The 21,190-nt window shown below is 44.8% G+C and overlaps 1 protein-coding gene and 1 long non-coding RNA gene across 2 annotated transcripts; one reads left to right on the plus strand and one right to left on the minus strand.

Annotated features, from left to right (window-relative positions):
- Positions 1-444: 444 nt before the first annotated feature.
- Positions 445-5,187, minus strand: LOC123771291 (uncharacterized). The gene is made up of 5 exons (XM_045763772.2): positions 5,103-5,187; positions 1,213-1,254; positions 1,049-1,132; positions 675-968; positions 445-597 (listed from the first exon to the last, which is right to left on the minus strand). The coding sequence occupies exons 2-5, from the start codon at positions 1,252-1,254 to the stop codon at positions 484-486; spliced, it is 534 nt and encodes a 177-aa protein (XP_045619728.1). The 5' UTR covers positions 5,103-5,187; the 3' UTR covers positions 445-483.
- On the plus strand, positions 5,144-14,532 carry LOC138352620 (uncharacterized). Its single transcript, XR_011222841.1, has 2 exons — positions 5,144-5,280; positions 13,348-14,532. It is a non-coding gene; the product is annotated as an uncharacterized lncRNA (long non-coding RNA).
- The last annotated feature ends 6,658 nt before the right edge of the window (positions 14,533-21,190 follow it).

Below are 21,190 nucleotides of genomic sequence, written 5' to 3' on the forward strand. Positions count from 1 at the left end.
CTCTCCCCCACCCAGTTGTACACCCTTGAGTTAATCTCTACCACTGTAAGGGGGGATTGTCTACCCAGGTTGAAGAGCACTATTCTACATCATTGTGTTCTAGGAGTACTTAACATAGTACGTCCCGATAATGGTACAGATGAGACCAGAATTTTGTAGTTTCCAAATGCTCCGATATGGTGTTTGGTCATTACATCTTCAGCCACGAGAAAGCATCTTTTGAAGTAGTCACAGCCCTTATAACATTATGTATAAAATATATAATATATTATATACATATATAACTAAAATGTACGTTTGTCCACCGTTTAAAGTGATCGCACAAGTATAGACCAAATAACCCTAAGTGTTCTGTAGTAACTTTAATTCCTCAGTATAACTAATGTAATTTAAGTTTAAGTTGGTTTTGGTGCATAACCTTTTTTAAAGTAAAAAAAATCGTGATGGTTTATAACATACTTTTATTTCAGCATATACAATAAATTAAGCATAGTATCTGGCGGTGGTGGAAGTAACCGTAGTAGTTACAATTTGGGTGATGGTAGTTACTATATCCTGCACTAGTTCTTGGGTAGATATCACAGGGATCGTCTGGATCTGCAAATGCATATATTATTGACGTTTGTGTAATAAAGGTATCGCACACTTTCACAAGTTAAAGACTACATAGTTACCTCGTGAGTGACAGCCACGTGAGTGATGGTCTGCCAGTATTTAACAGTATCTGTTGTGGTGAAGAACTGACTGTAGACCGAGACCATTGTGCTCACTGGGTAGACCCCCACCGTAGCCGTCACCAACACTACCGGTGTGGAGGTGACCCTTATCACAGAGGTCACCGTCTGTGGCTGCTGGGGAACAAACTCCCATTGGGTGGTTGTCTGGGTGACTGTCAGGGTGATCGCCGTCTGCTCAGTAACCCAGACGTCAGAGGTTGTAGTCTCCCGCAGAGTGTGGGTCAGGGTAGTCTGGAATATTATACACCATTAACAAGTGTTAAAGTATTAATAACATGTTGGTTAAGAAAGGTAATGCCAGTGTTACCAACCTCAGTGGTGACGGTGGAGGTTGTGGGGGTGACGACTGGCAGGGGCGCATGGGTGCCGTAAGGTTGGTACGCCTGACCCTGGATCTATTGGGAAGCAATATTTTAGTCCCTTGTGAAATATTTTGCTTATTATGTCCAAGAGTACAGAGCAAAATGTTAATTACCTGGGCGATATAACCAAGGAAGAGTAGAGCAAGTGCCATCATCTGTACCGAAGAAGATAGTTTGCAATTAGATGCCAGACGCAATATTAGCCACTATGATCAAAGCTATCAGATTTTCTCAAAACTGAGCACACTAGAGGCAAGTCATGTTTAGACAACGAATGCAAGAAAAAGCTTTGAAACCATTAGTATGAAATTTTATGTAAATTAGGATTTTTGAAAACAGTCAATATATTATAGGTTGTTGAGAAGGTCGTCAGTAGTTTGAAGGGGATGGGGGGGTATGAGCCCATGCAGAGGAGTGTTAAAGGGAAGGATTTGCATGTGCCTAGAAATCAGATCATGTTCAGTTCAAAAGGTACAATATCGTGGCTTTAGTGTTAACCAAACCACTAGAAATTGAGGAGACTACGTAGTTTGTCAGTCCTGGACCATTATCAGGTCTTGACGAGACGAGGGAGGCATGGTCATTGATAAAAGGCAAGAGGGGAGGACACCTAAATTCTAGAGGAAAACTAGAACAAGGAAAAAAGGTACGGAAGGCAGGGTGTAAAATTGGGTGCAATAGAAGAATGGGTATGAAAAAAATAGTTGCCGATGCGTAAAGCACGGAGGAAGATGGGAATAACAGAAGGAGGATTGTAGGAAAAGACAACTTCCATGCGGTCTTTGTAAACCATGTATAGAGGCAGGAATATGGACAGTTATGAACACTAGGAAAAAGGAGGGAATTTGATTCCTACTCAATTTTGAAATGGAAGGAGTCACATTGTTAATATAAAAGGAGAGGCCGTTAAAAGGTTAAGGTAAGGAGGCCATAAAGGAACGATATCAACATAGCGAAGCCAGAGGGACGAGTATCAATAAAGGGAAGAATAGTTTCGAAATATTCCATGTTCAGAGTGGCAAGAACAGGGTTAAAGGGGAAACCCACAGCGACATTGAAGTTCGAGATTAGCATTTATAGTTTAAAGAGAAGGCGTTAGTGAACAAGGCATCTGATTAAGAAAACTTTAGTAGAAAGCGGGTGAGGAAGACGTTCCTCAGTCGCCTTCCAAGGAAAGATTACATCAAAGTCAACTAGCTACATCAGGACTTTGTATTTTATAGAAGGGTTGCAGGTGCAGTCTTTCTCTGAAGTTCTGAGTGAGTGACGAAGGTGGGCAAGAGAAAGTGCCAAGATGAGGCATCCGAGTTACAGCTAACCAGGAGGCCAGAGGATAGCCGACGCCCCCCCCCCCCCTTTAAAAATGAATGATAGGATAAAGGAGCACGAGGTTTATGAGGCTTAGGTAGACCATAGAAATACTGAGAAGGTCAGATGAAACTTGTTACAAGATCGAAGTGAGGTGGACGAAGACTAGAGAGCTATCTCAGTTTGCGGTTGAGGAAAGTTTAAAGGCGATGCAAAGGGGTATAGGTGGAGTCAGAGCACGACATTTGCTTTTCACGAGGTAGTCCACACGGTTAAGGATATACCGAATCGCCTTTGTTGGAAAGATAAGATGCGCTATATTTCAGGGAGGCAAGGGCCAACTAGAAGCTATGTGGAAGGTGGCGTTTTAAAGATAAGCAATAGTCAAGAATGGAGATTAGGGTCCCCTAAAAACAGGGGAAGATTATTCTAGTTAGAATTTACAATGCTATCAAAGGAACCGAGGTCTATGTCAGAATGTGGGCCAGGGGAAGTAGAGAAAAAAAAAAGTACGAAAAGTTCTTACCGAGGGTGTAGAGAATGGAAGAAAGGCTGGCAAAAGTATTTGTCCGAAGGACTGAAATCGAACGTTGAAGTTATTTTAATCTACTTTATACTGGTCCAGGATGAACCAACCGTCTCCAAATTCTGGTGTGGTTTGGTTAACAGATCATGTTCGTTATAAACACGAGTGTTTAGAATATTCCATTAAATAGGCTTAGCCTTTTCATCAGAAATTTATAATGTCTAGTAAATATTTGGTATTTAAACGCAAGAGCCGTGTTAAATGTTTAAGCATTTCATTAAGTAATTGTTTGAAAAATATTAAAGCAAAAAATCAGCTCTAGCACAGTTCAAGTCACTCAAATTACATTTACAAAATATTAAAGTCCAATATCATATACTCTGGGCTTAAACCATTTAGGTTCAATGACCGACCGATATTATTCAGGCGAAGAACGCAACTTTTAGTTAATAGAAGCTGTCAATTGAAAGCTGTAAAAACCATTTTAAAGCGACTTTCTAGGTTCTCATCGGAGGTTATATTAAGCCACCTTAAATTATAGTAAATATTTCGAAACATAATTAGTACGACAATGCAAATTATAAGTATAGGCAGAAAATGCAAAAATAATAAATTAACTTTTACATTATGAATGCTAACATTAACCGGCCAAACGTTGCCGTAGCTCAGCAATGCATCTGCTTTGCAGAGCAACAGCAACCTTTTGTCCCCAAGTCCTACCCACCATTCGCCCCGTCACCGGTCTCCACGGCCTCCCCACTCCACCGTCCCCTTGACCTCCCCATAGTCCCAAACCCTTCATCGTTCCCCACCATTACCCCCCTACCTTGTCCCCTCATCCTCCCCACTACCACTTCTGTTCCCTCGTCATCGCCATTCCCCACTCCCTCGTCCGATGCCTTGCTAAATGGTCTGATGTTCATCAGAAAATTTGAAACCAAGTGATCATGTTCCCATCACTGAAATAAGAGACGGTTAAAAAATTAATGTAATTAAACAATTTAAGAATAAACTATGCTCGCGAAATGAACAGTATTGTTAACAGGTCAATTCTAACGCAATTCACACAAGTTAGAATGAAAATAAATCAAAATCCGAGATTTCAATCAATGTGATCAGAAACAAATAGAATTGCAACATTTACAATAGCAAGAGTGTTGCTCTTACATGCAAGAGATGGTACTGTTAAGAAGAGCATAATTTTTCCCGTCACAGGTGTGACATCTATACTTACGAATGGTAAACACAGATCAGTTCCAACACCGTCACAAAATTGAAAATAAAATTTAATCTAAATTAATGAAAATAAATTTTATCAATGACATCTGAAACATTGAAGTTGAATACTAGACATTTAGTATAGCATGAATGTTATGTGCAACAAACAACGCAGTTTTTCTAAAACGCATTTTTTTTACCAGTCACTGGGGTGGCATTTTTATAGTAGGTATATAAAGAGACGTACGTACTCAAATGCAACGTTGTGTTAAGGTTTCAAACCAATCGGTAAAGAGGTTTCTAGGATTTCCTTCGAATGAAAAAACCATGAGAAACATGGATTCAGAAAAAAAACACTTTTTTGTCCTAACAGACGTGACATCTATATAGAATGTCTATAAAACCTGGCTTTATGCGAATGCAACTGAAAATTTCAAAGCAATCTTTAGAACTTTAGGAGATGAGCGATTTTGAACAAACAACATTTTCATTTATATAGATTTAGTCTGCTATCGAGTAGGGCTTTATCATTTAAGTTCCATTATACTTTGGAAGTAAACTACGCTACATCCATTTTAAATCCATTTTACTATATTTTTGGGAGAATTCATGTAGTGATGACAGTCTCAGGATTTTGAAGAAAAGCCATGTTACTAATGGTTAAATTAGCTTGCTAGGATTTCGCCTGACCACTATTGGTCAGACTCATTGTTAATGACAATTTTATTTGAAAAATATTTTATTCATAGTGAATTTGTACTACAAAAGCTGTAGATCCAGTTAAATACTATTAACTATAAATTATTCATGGCAACTAAATGATTAAAATATAACTAATAAAGAATAGAATCAATGCATGTTAAACTATCAATGACCCCGATTTTTATTTTACAGTAAACACACAACGATATCCTTAAATAAGTTAAAATTTACAATAAACTCGAAACTAACCTTTTACAACACTTAAAGCAGGACAGGAGGTACCACACAGACAACAGTGGATTGACTGAAGGTTGAAGGCGGGCCGGGCACCTCGTTGATTCAACACCAAACACTTTAGAGAAAAGGTAGAAGGTTCCCCACAAAAGATGCCAAGACCACCATAACAGCGCCATCTATTGACTGAACCGTCAGTTACGCTCCCAGTGGAACAAAATGGTGTGAAGGATCACGGACCATAAATTTGTATTTATTTGTATAATTTCAAATCAATCTGAGCGTTTCTATATTATACAAATATTGAAATAATTTTTGTTCCAGTTTTTTATCACGTTTCTGATTATAGCAGCAACACAATAATTTTTTTATGGATTATTTTCCTTTGTGTTAGAATATTTTATTATGAGCAGTTCTAACACTGTAAGCCTAAATGTATATATATACTACATTAGGCCTACTCTCACATTTTGACAGATCAATTCCTGTAAATTTAATGAACGTAAATGTGTATCAAATATGAATATAATATAAATTAAATTAAAATGCATTATTCACAAATGTCTGTATATCTACAGTTAGGTTAATTTACTCAAATGTACAGTAATTTGGTAACATAGTCGATGAATATAAAGTTATTGATCATTTCACACATTGCTTGAGTCATGTTACCTGTTGCTCTGGTCATGACACCCGTTGCTCTTGTCATGTCCCCTACTCTAAATGGACCACAAATTATACTGAAAATAAATAATACCTTATTTATCATATGTGACAAGATCATAATGTTTATATAAACACAAATCCCGCGTGAAACGTAAACAATAACATTACCCTTCTTATTGGGCAAGCCCAGCGTTGCCTACTATTGCAAACCATGCCTTGCCTACTGTGGTAAGCCCAGTCTTGCCTACTATGGCAAGCTGAGCCTTGCCTACTATGGCAAGTCCAGCATTGCCTACAATGACAAGCCCAGCTTTGCCAACTATGGCATGCCCAGCCTTACCAACTATGGCAAGCCCAGCCTTGCAAACTAGGCAAGCCCAGCCATGCCAACTAGGCAAGCCCTGCCTTGCCAACTATGGCAAGCCCAGCCTTGTCAACTAGACAAGCCCAACCTTACCTACTATGGCAAGCCCAGCCTTGACAACTAGGCAAACCTAGCCTTGCCTACTATGGCAAGCCCAGCCTTAGCAACTATGGCAAGCCCAGCCTTGTCAACTTGAGCAAGCCGCACTTGGCCAACTTGTGCAAGTTGAGCGTAGTGCAGGTCTAGGACAGGTCTCCGCTGATAAAGCGCTTCAATATAATATACTCCAGCCTGCTCAGTATGTTGGAAATTTCCAACACCGAATACAACACTGTTGTATTCTCATTACTTATTACTAACTCTACTAATTATTGTAGTGAGTAATATTAACACCACGTAGAATTCTCATGTACTAATAATTTCATCTGTGCAGTAGGCTAGAATTCTCACGTCATCCGACGCCAGTATTGCGTCAGATTTCCTTACAATAAACACATTATATCCAATGTATCTGAGAATTAAATTCGATTCTCTATAACCAAGGCATTCTGTGTGATAACTAATTACAGATAAATTGACTTCCAACTAAGAGCCGAATAGAGCGTTGGAGTCATAGCGATTATCGAGTAATAAAAGTTAACGTCACGAGTGAATGCCATGGGGAGACATTAATTCCTCTCCCTTATACGTTTACTATCACTAAACTGGCAAATAATAATATTTCCCTCTTCTAAATAATAAACCCGTCCAGTCTCCAACATTTCAAGCATAAATGCGAGAAATATTAATGTTCATGACAATAATTTGGTTTATGAACGCGGGACGCAGCGTGGGTGAGGAGGACCAAGCCAGTACACGTGGAGGGAAGCTCTGAGGCAGACCTACCCGTATTGTGCTCACGAGGAGACGCCATTGCCCAGCCATCAGGGTAGACGTTATCCATCCTCAGATGAAAGTCGCCACTGTGAGGCGTGAACAACTTTGCAGATAATATCTTCAACTGGTGCTGGTGTAACATAAGGAACCTTTTTAATCTGGTTCTTGACTACACGTGACCGGCCAGTGAAGCGCGCCATTATCCAGGATAGGCTGAAGCCAGAGCCTGGGGACGCGAATTTCGGCAATCTTAAAACTTATACAGTACCCATATTAGCTAAGTATCTTATCTTTATTTGATGCATCTGGTAAAGTGTAGTGTAGTAGCTGGGTGATTGACCGTGACGACGCATGATAACACCAAACCACAGGTGATTACTTATTATCACCTGTAACTCTTAAATTCTTGAATATAGAGATTCAGTAGTTTAATTAGTTGCTACTGTAAATATTTGTCTTGCAGCCCGTGAGAAGAATTCTCCCTGCCGCCTTCTCCCATATTAATCCATCCCATTCGTCAGCCAGCCGAGCCCAGGGATTTAGAGGAAGCGTCGTGGCTTACATAAAGGAATCGTCTTTAAGCCAAGATTCTTTGTATTCATTCATGAAATTTTCTGAATTACTTATATGCAGAATTCCTCTGGATTAACATGTGTTTATTGTGACTATCATTATTATACTTATAATCTATGTTCCCATTCATGGTAATGACATTAGTTTCACTATAATTCATAGGATTAGCTTATTATAATTTGGATTAGTGAACGAACCACACTAGTTCCTGGACGTACTGACTTCCAGTAATAACCCCCCAATGTAGGTGTTTGAGGGTTTGATTCATTTAATTATACAGCCCATTAATTATTTCTATGATCATATTCTCTAGTATTTTATCCATAGTTACTGGTTCATCTAGGAATTATCTAATGATCAGAAATTCTCAGTTTCCCTCTTTACTATAAAAGCGGGTGGTCCTTCGTAATTTAATTTACTACATTAATATTTAAATAATCAGATTCAAGCCCCAAATGTCCCACACAGTAAGCCTTTATGACAATGGACTCGTGGATCAACCTGGACGCCTGGCAAATGGCGGTCGTCTGTGTTATATCTTGTTTATCATGGCATTTGTTGGTATACACATATAGGTAATCTTAATGGGTGCCCGGTGGTTCCCTGGGTCGACTCGGGTACTGGGCTGGTTCCAAAAGATTGCACCAATTATGTGTTGGGAGCCCTGGTCGACCCTATGGTAGAGTCCATCTGGGCACCAAGAGGTTGGTTGATTCTCGTAATCCATCCTATCATTTTTCTGGCTGAAGCAATACTTGCTGGGTTATGCTCCCTAAACGTTAGGTCGTCGGACATCATTATTCCCAAATCATTGACATGCTGTTTTCCTACTATGGGCAGATTCGATTTTGTTTTGTACCCTGTATTATGTTTAAGATCCTCATTTTTGCAGTATCTGAGTACCTGGAATTTATCACCGTTAAACATCATGTTATTTTCTGCTCCCCAATCGAAAACTTTGTTAATATCTGTTTGTAGTTTATCAATGTCTTCAGCAGAGGTAATTTTCATGCTGATTTTTGTATCATCTGCAAAGGCTGACACGAAGCTGTGACTTGTGTTTTTGTCTATATCTGATATGAGAATAAGGAACAGCAGTGGTGCCAGGACTGTACCTTGAGGTACAGAGCTTTTAACTGCGCTCGCACTCGATTTTACTTGATTGACTGTTACTCTTTGTGTTCTGTTCGACAGGAAATTGAGTATCCAGCGTCCTACTTTACCAGTTATACCCATTGACCTTATTTTGTGTGCAATCACTCCAAGGTCACATTTGTCGAATGCCTTGCAAAATCTGTGTACACGACATCTGCTTTATGTTTTCCTCTAATGCCTCAGTGATTTTGTCATAGTGGTCAAGTAGCTGTGAGAGGCATGATCTTCCTGCTCTAAATCCATGTTGGCCTGGATTGTGGAGGTCATTGGTTTCCATGAATCTAGTGACCTGACTCCTGATCACTCTCTCAAATACTTTTATTATGTGGGACATTAGTGCAACTGGTCTATAATTCTTTGCCAATGCTTTGCTACCACCCTTGTGTAGAGGGGCAATGTCTGCTGCTTTAAGCGCATCTGGTATCTCCCCTGTTTCCAAGCTCTTGCTCCACACTATACAGAGTGTCTGTGATACTGGCACTTTGCATTTCTTTATAAATATTGAATTCCATGAGTCTGGACCCGGGGCTGAGTGCATGTGCATATTGTCATTTTCTCATTCAAAATCTGCCACGCTCGTATTGATATCAGTTATATTTACAGGTGTTTGAGTATCATTCATAAAGAAATTATCCGAATCTTCGACTTTCATGCTGAGTATCGGAGTGCTAAACATGTCCTCATACTGCTTTTTTAGGATTTCACTAATTTCTTTGTCCTCCTCAGTGTATGAACCTTCACTAATACGAATAGGACCAATACTGGCAGTGGTTTTCGCTTTTGATTTAGCATATGTGAAGAAATATTTTGGGTTTTTCTTTATTTCTTGAATTGCTTTCTGTTCTAGTTGACTTTCTTCAGTCTGATAGGAATGCTTCAGTCTCTGTTCGATTACTTCAATCTACCTGTTTAAATTATTTCTTCTCTGTATGGAGAGTCGTGTCTGCTTAAGCATTTCCGTTAATTTCTTTCTTCTTTTGTAATGTCGTCTGCGTTCTCTTTCTACATTGGACCTCTTTCTGGCTTTCCTCAAAGGAACATGTTTCAGACAGACTTCATATGCTTCAGAAGTCAGTTTTTCTATTCCTTGTATAGGATTATTATTTCTTAGAACATTTTCCCATTGAATGTTTGAAAGTTCCCTGTTTATATTCTCCCAGTCTATCCTCTTATTATTAAAATTGAATTTATTGAATAGCCCTTCTCGCTTTTTGTTTCTCTTGGGCGTACTACCATTAGTAATGTTAGTTTGCACTTCAATGAGCTTGTGGTCCGAGTACGTAGTGTCTGAGACAGTAATGTCTCTGATTAGCTCCTCATTGTTCGTGAATATCAGGTCCAGCGTGTTTTCGTTCTTAGTTGGTTTTGTAATCTGCTGACTGAGCGAGAATGTGTCACAGAATCTCAGTAGTTCTCTGACCTGTGGTTGGTTATTTCCAGGTTGGCTTCCTGCTATGATGTGATTGTTTACTATTCTCCTTTTTCAACTGGGTAGATTGAAGTCTCCAAGGAAGATGATATCTGGTACTGAGTTTGCTAGGTTATCAAGAATAACCAAGGCTATCAAGGATAACTCTATTTTGTGGATCTGTTCAGTGAATTCCTCAACTGTTGCATCTGGCGGTTTGTATATTAAAATAATAAGTAGATTCATATTTTCTACCTTGATTCCAAGTGCCTCTACCACCTCATTGGACGAGTTCAGGAGCTCTGTGCATGCCAGCTCCTCTTTAATATTCAGACCTACTCCTCCACTTGACCTAATTACTCTGTCACATCTATGTAGATTATAATTCGGAATCCACATTTCACTATCCATGTGGTCTTTTGTGTGGGTTTTCTATAAATGCACCAAATATTGAGTTCGATTCTATTAGGAGGCCATTTATGATCTTAATTTAACTTTATTTCTTGATTTTGGTTTCAAGCCTTGTATGTTTGCAAATATGAATGATTTCCCACATTGCATGTCACTTTTGGTGGGCTTTGGTAGTTCTCCCCCCCCCCCCCCCACTCTACCCCGGTCTAGGGTGTGTTGTTTTGGAAGGGATTCGTCCAGTTTTGGTAGTAGGACGGGTGTTGTGTGATGTAGTACCTGTGTGTTTGTTGATAATTTGTATTCCAGTCTTGTGGGTATCTCCCTTCCCCTCTGTAATCCTGTAGTGGTTCCATCTGATTGTTCCTCTCTCTTATATTTACTACTCTGTTTCTGCCTTCCTCTAAAAAAATTCAAGTAGCGTCATATTGATCTTCCCGTCTATAACGCTGTGTTCCTCTCACGTGGAATTTCTCCCTTCCCCTCTGTAATCCTCTAGTGGTTCCATCTGATTGTTCCTCTCTCTTATATTTACTACTCTGTTTCTGCCTTCCTCTAAAAAAATTCAAGTACTGTCATATTGATCTTCCCGTCTATAACGCTGTGTCCCTTTCACGTGGAATTCCCAACACTGAAGATTGTAGCATCTTTTGTCCCTAATTGAAAATTGACATAATTTAGGGTGAAAGTATCTACACCCTGTTCCAAAACGGCATGTACCCCTCGCCAACATGTTCCTGCATTTTCGAGGACGCAGAAAATTGCATTTTGCTCGTAATTTTCCATATTTGCATATTCCTTTAGCGTAGAATTTGCGAATATGTTCCGGTTTGGCGTTTTTCAAGGTACTTATACCTGTGTCTGTCTTGTCTTCATCTTTATTGGAGCCATCCCCGTCTTTCGTCCCAATTCCTTTATTTATGCACTGTCTCACTGTTGCTCTTATCGTTTATATTACCTGGCTCTGCAATATTGCTGTTATTTTGTACCACAATACCCTCTTCCTCCACACTACTGCTGCGATTCTCTTAACTATCTGTTCCTGAGTTTTTTTCTTTTTATTTGTAAAACAGAGCAATTACAGCGTACAGTAACCATATAACAGGAAAACACAGAAGAACAAAGAACGCAGAATAACAACAACACATAACACGTAACACAGATCAACATAACACAAAAGTGAAAACAAAGAATAACATAAAACTCAAAAGAACACACACACACACACACACAAACAAAGCAGCACTACCCAGATGGGGCGTGCCAAAAGCCTCAGGAATGACAAAAGCGCACAAAGAGCACAAGAAAACCAAGGGTAAACTATAAACAACGAATATACATATACACAATAATACAAACTAACACAAACACAAAACACACGCACCATGCGCCACACCACACAACAGCAGACAACACACCACAGAATCGAGAACATTATAACAGAACATGGTAATATAACACTGGAAATACAACATAGTAAATAAAATGCAAGAAAATAACAAGGGAATACAACAAAGCAATACACAGCACAGTACATAGATCAAAAGAAACAGAACACATTTGCATTACATAGTAAAATATCAAAATAAAAAATAAGAATTAAAGAATCGGTATAATACAAACCAACATTGGAACATAGAACACAGTAAATAGGACACAGATAATAAAACAAATCGTAAATAAGCATAAACAAAAATGGAATCTTACACATAGGTAACAATGAAATACAGGCAAATAAGAAAAAAATACGAGCATTTTAACCCAGCTAGGTAAGAAAACAGAAAAAAAAGAACCCGTATCACATAGCTCAACAAAACAACGAAAGAAATAAGAACCACACACACAGTCAATCATATTCATATTTATCCGGATAGAAACGACGAGGGTACTTCTTCCTGTAGGCATCCCACTGTGCCCACAATTCCATAGGCGCGTTAACGTGACTACGTGACCCTCGCGGTCGATGCATGAAGTCTGGAACATCCAGCTCGGCGCCCTCCAACACGGAGGCGGTAGGCACGGGAAGAGGCCGCACAGAGGGCCTTGATACAGACGGTGGAACCACACGGGACTGAAGCACAGGAGTCGGCCGGACACAGGCCGGTAACATAGCGGGCGGAGTCGCAGGGGACGCAATCACAGAGGGCGATGGGGCAGGGGCCGACACCACAGGGGACGGAGTAACAAAGGACGACTGAGCAGAGGGCAAAGGCGTGGAAGGCACAGACATGGACGCCAGAGGCACGGAGGCTGCCGGAACAGAAGCATTCGTAAGAACCGGCACCAAGCCCCTACCCTCTTTCGCAATCTCGGCCGGTGCCACAACCTCCCAAGCCGGGGAACCAGCAACCAGTGACGCGGAGGCAGCCGGAGAATACACCGGACCAGGGCTAGGCGACAACCCCACCACAGGACCCATCACTGCTGCAACTCGACCCACAGGAGCCGCAGGCACTCCAACAGCGTCGCACACATCACCATCCCCAGAAGACGAAGCTTGAGAGATATAAGAATTTTGCACCAAGATTGTAATATTTTGTTGAATTATCTGCAGGTGTCTTGCAAATTGTCTATACAGTATACCTAGGTCATAAAAGTATTTGTGTGTACGTCTGATACCATACTACTTGTGAAGGAGGAAATGTATATGTTTACCTCTCAGAATGTTTGGTAATGTGTTTATTTGTGATGTGTGTCTATGTATATATTAACACGTTGTACTGAATGGGGTGAGAATAGCTTGAACTACCTCATCCCTTTGTGTGTATTTTACCTCAATAAACTTATTTCAATTTCAATTTCAATTTCAGAAGACGAACTCCCGGAGTCCTCAAATTCCCCGACGTCGGCCCAGGCCGCATTACGAGGCGGAGATAGACTCAAAGCTTGCCGCGAACGATTGGACACAGGTCACAGATCGTCGGAACTATCACCTCCGCTAGGAAGCACCGTAGCAGAACCGCTGGTTGCCCGCGCAACTCCCCGCAGCGCACGATCACTCAACATTGCAGCCTCAACAACCCGGGGAACAGGACCACACGCCGCAGGAGACATCACAGTGCACACGTCGACATGGGTCGAAGACACAGCTGCCGCAGACAGTACAGGCCGAGGCGCAGCCTCGACGTCCGGAGTCACGAGACCACACACCACAGGAGACACAACTGGAGACTCGACTGGAGACGAGGCAGGCAGGGGAGGCTGAGGTGCGGGAGCCGGGGATGCACTTGCTTCCACTCCGACACCCACAGCCACATCGAGGCTGGCATCAGAGACCGGCAACGGGGCACCAGAGGACTGGGAAGTAACACTTTCCACAGCAGCACCTTCCGACAGGTCCGGGACTGCCAACGGGGGAATGTCCTCCCCCTGAAGAGGTTCACAGGCCCGACCCGGCTCGCATCACATCCCGCAGCTTGATGGCCCGAGAGTCCGCACCGGAAACACGTCCGGGGCTGACCCCATAGAACACGCATACCATGAAGCCCAGAAGCTGGAGAGACGAAGGGATGGAGTCCTTCAAGCGCAGCGCCACAGTGCGGGTCCCATTCGGGATACCCTTCCACCGCCCGGAGGAGACTGCATTCATTCGGACACTCAAGACCCGCCCATACCGGGTAAAATGACACTGGAGAAGAGAGTCAGGGAACTCAAAGGGAGCACCATGAACTGCCACATAGGTAGTCTCACTGCACCTGTCCGACACTATCACCGAACCACCACCCTCAGGCAGAGTAAATGTCCTCCCGTCATAGCGTTCCACAAAGTCACGATACACAGCCGTAGAGCAGGATTTCACAACAGCTCGATGCTCGGGTACAAGTTGAACGCCACATCCGTCCGCAACATGTCACTCATCACCACCTCAACTGCCGGATAAGACGCTGGGCCAGTAAATTCTAGGCCAATGAAATCCCTCCGCTTCACAGGGGGGAGGGGGGCCGCCATCTCTCCAGCCGCCACGGCCCCAAGGGTCCACTCACACACACAAACTACCACGGGACAGCAAACCAGGAGCTCACAGGCGACACGTCCACCTCCGCCCAGAGCTAGGCAAACACTTATTCCTGAGTTTGGGTCGTTATCCAATGTTGTCTTTTCCCAGTCCGCATATATCACTGGTAGATTTTCTGTGAATGATAATCTCTGTGACTCGGGAATGTTTTTCATCAGTTTAGTTATGTTCTCCAACATTAATCTGTCATCTTTGCAAACCCAGTAAATTCCTTGCCTTTTTGTGCATCCTGGAGATAATTCTGCACAGCACAGGTGAAATCTTATGTTACAGATGCAACACTTGACACCTACATTACGTTTTCCCAATACTCCCAAACACTTACCACACCTCTCCATTGTCTGATGTAATGTATTGTATTTGTGCTTCACTGTATGGATCACTTGTTGATGTCAGCCCTTTTAACTCTATATAAAATTATATGTATAAATTTATATATTTAATATTTATAATATTATATGTATACTGTATATTTGTACTATTATGTATGTTATTTTGTGCAAACTTTATGGCAGGTACTTAGCGTAGGGTATCGAAGCTGGTCCCCGGTCGGTACAGGTGACCTCTTGTTGTCCCAGGTTGATGTCGCCAGTTTCCAGTTACTCGATTTATAACACTGATTTATTCTTTACTTGTATTCTTACAAGGAATTTTCTGCCTAATTTCCTGCTTGCTATGGTACTCACTCACTTTATTACTAATTCCTAGATCCACATTTCCATATTACACTATATATTTTCTCCCCCTCCCCGCTCAGCTCGTTGTCGCCGTGTGGGGGCTTCGTGGGCGGCTGCTGGAGTGTGATGCTCCTTAGGACAGTCCTCTGTCCTTTTCTAGCCTTGTGCTCCTGCTGCCGTCCTCTCCAATTCTGCTGGGCACCTTTTCCTTTTCCTTCTGTTTCGTTTTTCTCCCCCCTCTTCTCCTATCTGCTTGCCGTTTCCTGCCGACCTTTTGCTCGTTCTGGTTCTTCCATGGACTTCTTCTATTTTGACGCCCGGGTGCTTGAGGAGGCATACTCATGCACCCGTAGAACTGCAGTACCCGACGTCGAGAGCGAGGGGAACCTTTTATTGTCAATCCCCACTTCATCACTGAACCCGATCTCGACGGACTGTCGGTTTCTTAAGGTGGCGTTTGTGGGCGTATACTCACGACGCACCCCTAAGAGGCCCCGACAAGATCGGCGATAGCTTCTTGTTGGGTGTCCTGCCTCTAATTGTGGCTCCATGGTGGGTGTGGGGGCACATTCGTGAGTGAATTCTTCTTTTCGTCAAGATGATAACCCCTGTTTCGGCTGCTTCTGGCTTCCCTTCTCAGGCTCGTGGGGTGGGCGACCAAGCCCCCGAGTCGGTCCGTATTGGAAGACCGGGCTCTGTAACCTCCGCTGCATTGGGCCCCGACCTTGCTCCTCCTTTGGCCTCTCTGACTCCTTCCCCTGGCTCCCCTCCCTCCTCTGTGGTTGGGTCGAGCCCCAAGCCCCCAGTGGTGACTACCTCGTCCCCTGGCGCGGCTCCTTCTCTAGTTGTAACTACTGCGCCTTTTAACCCCTCTCTCTCTGGGGGTTCTCACCGCCGTCCTCGTCACGGCCGCCATCGCTCGATTCCTTCCAGTTCTGCTACCTATCAAGCCTTGTTTGGTCCCGCTTCGTGGGCCAAATATTTTGATCTCCTCCCTCTTGATTCTGCGCCTCCTGACGATTTCTCCCTTCATCGACATCTCATTGATTCCGTGGATGCCTCCATTACTTTCAACCCCACTCGTCTCGGTACACGTGTCGTTGCTGCTCCTTCTCAGGATGCTGCTTCCCGCTTGGCTGCCTTATCCTGCCTTGGCGAGACCCCCGTTCGGGTCTCGAAGAACGCTCAGTTGAATGCCAGTGTTGGCACTATTTTGCTCCCGCCCCATGTTGCAACCGGTGTTCGGGACCTGCGCGACTGCCACGACGATATTCGACATATCCTCGCTGCCCAGGGCCATTCTATTCTCCAGGTGGACACGTTTACTCGTCCCCCTCGTGGTAGTCGCCGTCAACCCCTCCGGGTTGTGAAGATTACCTTTGATGGTAGGACCCTTCCACCCTCTGTCATTCTTGCTGGTGCCAGGTGCTCTGTCCAGGAGTACATTCCTTCTCCTCGGCTCTGCAACAAGTGCTGGAGGTTTGGGCATGGTGCCCTCCGCTGCTCCGGGACTGTCTCTCTCTGTCCTTTGTGTGGTGGCGAAGGTCACTCTAAGTCGGTGTCCACTTCTCCCCAGGCTCGTTGCCTCAACTGCGGTGAGGCCCATCCTACCTTCTCCCGTGCGTGTGTCCATTACAAGCTTGAGGCAGCCGTCCTCAACCTGAAGCACCGGTAGCGTTTATCTTTTCCTGAGGCGAGGCGCCAGGTTCGCCGGCTCCCGCCTTATGCTAATATCTCTTATGCTCGCGTGTTGCGCTCTTCCTCTCCTCGTCCTTCCCGCCTTCCTCAGACTCACAACTGTTTCCGGGCCTTGGACCCTGATGCGCCCACTGCCCCCTCCTCTGTTCCTTTGGGTTCTCTCCCGAAGGATCCTCCTCCTGGTCCTCTGTCTGGGGTTCCCCTTCCTTCTACCCGGTCTGTCGTGTCTTCTGTGTCTTCTTCCTCGTCCCCCTCCGATCCTCCTTCCCATCCTCTTCCTCCATCTATCGGCTCTCCCCACCGCATGTCGGTGCGGGCGGATGTCCATCGCTCTCCTAACGGCCGTCGTGTGTGCTCTCGTTCGGCTTCTCCTGTTGAGACACTGGAATCCGTTGCCCGGTACGTAGTTGCTGGGACACCGGTCTCTTTAAGTCAGAAGCGTAAGCCTGGCTCCTCTCCTTCCTCTTCCCCGGCGGGTAAGAAGGCTTCGCTTTCTTCCTCAGCTCCTCCTTCTGGCTCTGTTGCTCCTTCCCCTCCCGTTTCAGTGCTTGCGCCCCCTGTTCCTGCTATGGAGGTTTCTTTGGCCCCTGCTTCCCTTTCGGTTGCTGCTCTTGCTGGGGTGCGCTCCCCTCTTTCTACTCCCCCTCCTCCTGCTGCTGTCCTTGAGGGCTCCTCTCCGTTGTCTCCTCCTCTTCCTCCTCCTCCTCCGGACCCTGCCCGCCCACCTCTGATCTGTTCTCCCGTTTCCTTCCCTCCGTCTTTACTCAATTTACCCATGCCCCCTAACCCTGACTTTGCTGACCCTGATCCCGACCCTGATATTCTTTAACGTGCTCTGTTGCTCTTTCGCCTTGGTTTCTTCCTTGTTCTCTGTTTTTGTCCTTTCTCTTCTCGTCGTTGTCCACTCTTCAATGGAACATTCGAGGTTATTACGCCAATTTCCTCGAACTCCAACTTCTGCTTTCGCGGTTTTCGCCCCTTTGTGTCTGTCTCCAGGAGCCAATGCTTGGTCCTCGTCCTGGTCGTTTTCGTGGCTATTCCTTTCTCTCCCCCCACCCCAGCCATTGCTGGGGCTTCTAATTCTTCTGCTCTCTTGATTCGGGCTGATGTTCCCTTTGTTCCTTTACTTTTTCCTTCGCCTCTCCATTGTTCTGCTGCTCGTATCTTTATGGGGAAATGGTACACAGTTTGTTCCATTTATCTCCCCCCGAGTGTCCCGCTCTCTCTTCCTGAATTGAAACACCTCCTGGACTCCTTGCCGGAGCCTGTGCTCCTGCTGGGTGACTTCAATTGTCGTCATTCTCTTTGGGGTGACGTTCTGACGAATACCCGGGGTCGCCTCCTTGAGCCGTTTCTCCTCTCTTCTTCCCTGTCTCTTCTGAATTCTGGTGAGCCCACTCATTTGGACTCTCGGACTCGCACCCTTTCTTGTCTTGATCTTTCTCTCTGCTCTTCTTCTCTTTACTTAGATTTCACGTGGCAGGTTCTTGATGACCTCCATGGAAGTGATCATTTCCCCATCCTTGTTTCCTTTTTCTCTTTTCGCCCTTCCCTCTCTTTCCCTAGGTGGCAGTTTGCTAAGGCAGACTGGACCCTATTTACCCTCAGTGCTGCTCTCCCTGACCTCTCCCTTCTGCCTCTCTCTCGCGCTCTCCTCCTTTTTCATGACACTGTCTTCAACGCTGCCCTCCGCTCTATTCCTCGCTCTTCCTCTCGGGGTCCACAGAAGTGCGTTCCCTGGTGGAATGCGGACTGTGCTCGGGCTGTCCGCTGTAAGCGTGCAGCCTGGAAGAGGCACCGCCGTAGGCAGACGACCGATTCTTTTCTTTTCTTTCGGAGAGCGAGTGCGGTGGCCCGTAGGGCCATCCGTACGGCTAAACGTGAATGTTGGGCATCTTATGTCTCAACAATTACGTCCGAGACCCCTCTGGCCCAGATCTGGAAGCGTATCCGCAAGATAGCGGGTAAGTTCGTTCCCGATGTTTCACCGGTCCTTCACCTCCATGATACTCTTGTGGCGGACCCGTTGCAGGTCGCTTCCGAACTGGGTTCCCACTTTTCTTCTGTTAGCTCTGGTCTTCATCTTCCCCAATCTTTCCTTCTTCGTAAACCTGTCCTTGAGTCTCGTCCTTTAGATTTCTGCACTCATCTTCAGCTTCCCTATAATGATCCCTTCTCTCTCTCTGAACTTCGTTCTGCCCTGGCCCTCTGCGGTTCTACGGCGGCGGGCTCCGATGGTATTCATTATGAGATGCTTCACCATCTCCCTCCGAGCACGTCTCAGTATTTACTGAGTCTGTATAATCGGATCTGGGAGTCGTCGTCAGTCCCTGAGGACTGGCTCGATGCCGTTGTCCTCCCTGTTCGCAAACCAGGGTCTCTGGGTACTTCCCCTAAGGACTTTCGCCCTATTGCTCTCACAAGTTGTGTCTGCAAACTCTTTGAACGTATGGTTAACGTTCGTCTGATGTGGTTCCTGGAACACCATCACCTCCTCTCCCCTTCTCAATTTGGTTTCCGCAAGTGCCGCAGCACGACAGATGTCCTGGTGAACTTGGAGGTCTATATTCGTACTGCTTTTGCTGCAAAGACCTCCGTTGTTGGCGTCCTTTTTGACCTAGAAAAGGCTTACGACACCACTTGGCGTTATCATATCCTATCTCAACTTCATTCTTTTGGCCTTCGTGGTCATCTCCCTCTCTTTCTCCGCAGCTTCCTCTCTCGTCGTTCCTTTCGGGTGCGCCTTGGTACCGCTCTCTCTGCCTCTTTTCAGCAATACGAAGGTGTGCCCCAGGGTAGTGTTCTGAGCACTACTCTTTTTCTGGTTGCCCTCAATGGTCTTCTTTCCTCTCTTCCTTCAGGTGTCTTCTCCGCTCTCTTCGTCGATGATCTTACCCTTTGTTGTCAGGGTGATGATTCGCCTCTCCTTCAACGCCGGCTTCAACTTGCAATTGATGCCGTGTCGTCTTGGGCCACAGGTCATGGCTTCAAGTTCTCTACTTCTAAGACTTGTGCCATGACATTTACGCGGAAACGGGTTGTTCTTCGTCCCTCTTTGTCGCTTTATGGTCATCCCCTTGAATACAAAGATTCCGCGAAGCTTTTGGGGTTATTCCTTGACACTCGTTTGTCTTGGTCTCCCCATATCTCTTACCTCCGTGTTGAGTGCTCTAAGGCCCTTACCCTCCTTCGGGTCTTGTCCCATACTTCTTGGGGGGCAGATAGGCGCACTCTCCTTGCTTTACATTCCTCTCTCGTCCTGTCTAAGCTCGATTATGGTTGCCCTGCTTACTCGTCTGCTTCTCCTTCTACTCTTCGCCGTCTTGATGCTTTGCACCATACTGGGTTGCGCCTCAGTTCTGGTGCCTTTCGTTCGACTCCCATCCTTAGCTTGTATGTTGACACTGGCTTCCTGTCTCTCCAGGACCGCCGTGATCGCTACTGTCTTCGCTATCTTGCGCGGTCCTTGCAACATCCTTCCTCTCGCCTCTGTCGTGCTTTAACTTTTACCCCTCCTGCGGTTCCTGTTCCTCTTCACCACCTCACTCTTTCTGTCCGGCTATCTCGCCTACAGGATTCTCTCTCCGTTCGTATTTCTGATGTTTCTCCTCGTGTTGTTCCTTCTTTGCCCCCGTGGAGGGTCCCTCTTCCGCGGTTTTGTACTTCCTTGACCCGTATCACTAAAGCTTTTACCCCTCCTACGGTTCTAAAGCGCCTTTTCCTCGAGCACTTTTCTTCTCACTCCCGCTCCGTTTCTGTCTTCACCGATGGGTCTAAGTCAGTGGACGGTGTTGGCTACTCTGTTGTTTTTCCTGATCGCACTTATATGTGTCGCTTGCCTCCGGAGACTAGCATCTTTACAGCGAAACTTTATGCTATTCTCTATGCTCTTCGTCTCCTGCTTTCTCGTTGTCAGTCTTCCTTTGTGGTTGTTGTTGACTCTCGTAGTGCCCTCATGGCTCTCGGGTCCTTTAATCCGGTTCATCCAGTAGTTGTCGAGATCCAGCATTGGCTGTTTCTCGTTCACAGTAAATTTAAGTCGGTTGAGTTTTGTTGGGTTCCCAGCCATATTGGTGTGTCTTTAAATGAGCGTGCAGATGCTGCCGCTAAGGATGCTGTCCACTCTTGTCCCATCTCTCGTAAAGGCATTCCGTATTCCGACTTTTACCCGGTTATTCATTCCTCAGTCCTTACCCGTTGGCCGGCTTCTTGGTTGTCTGTTACTGGTAACAAGCTACGTACTCTTAAATGTTGTGTTTCCTC

Source organism: Procambarus clarkii, chromosome 54 (genome assembly GCF_040958095.1).
Source record: "Procambarus clarkii isolate CNS0578487 chromosome 54, FALCON_Pclarkii_2.0, whole genome shotgun sequence".
NCBI lineage: Eukaryota > Metazoa > Arthropoda > Malacostraca > Decapoda > Cambaridae > Procambarus > Procambarus clarkii.

What these genes read in the sequence shown, in the direction of transcription:
- LOC123771291 (XM_045763772.2), bottom strand. Translation starts at nt 1,254, where the DNA reads ATGATGGCACTTGCTCTACTCTTCCTTGGTTATATCGCCCAG. An exon ending in TCCTTGGTTATATCGCCCAG is followed by an intron (nt 1,133 to 1,212) that starts GTAATTAACATT and finishes GCTTCCCAATAG; the next exon opens with ATCCAGGGTCAGGCGTACCA. An exon ending in CCTCCACCGTCACCACTGAG is followed by an intron (nt 969 to 1,048) that starts GTTGGTAACACT and finishes ATAATATTCCAG; the next exon opens with ACTACCCTGACCCACACTCT.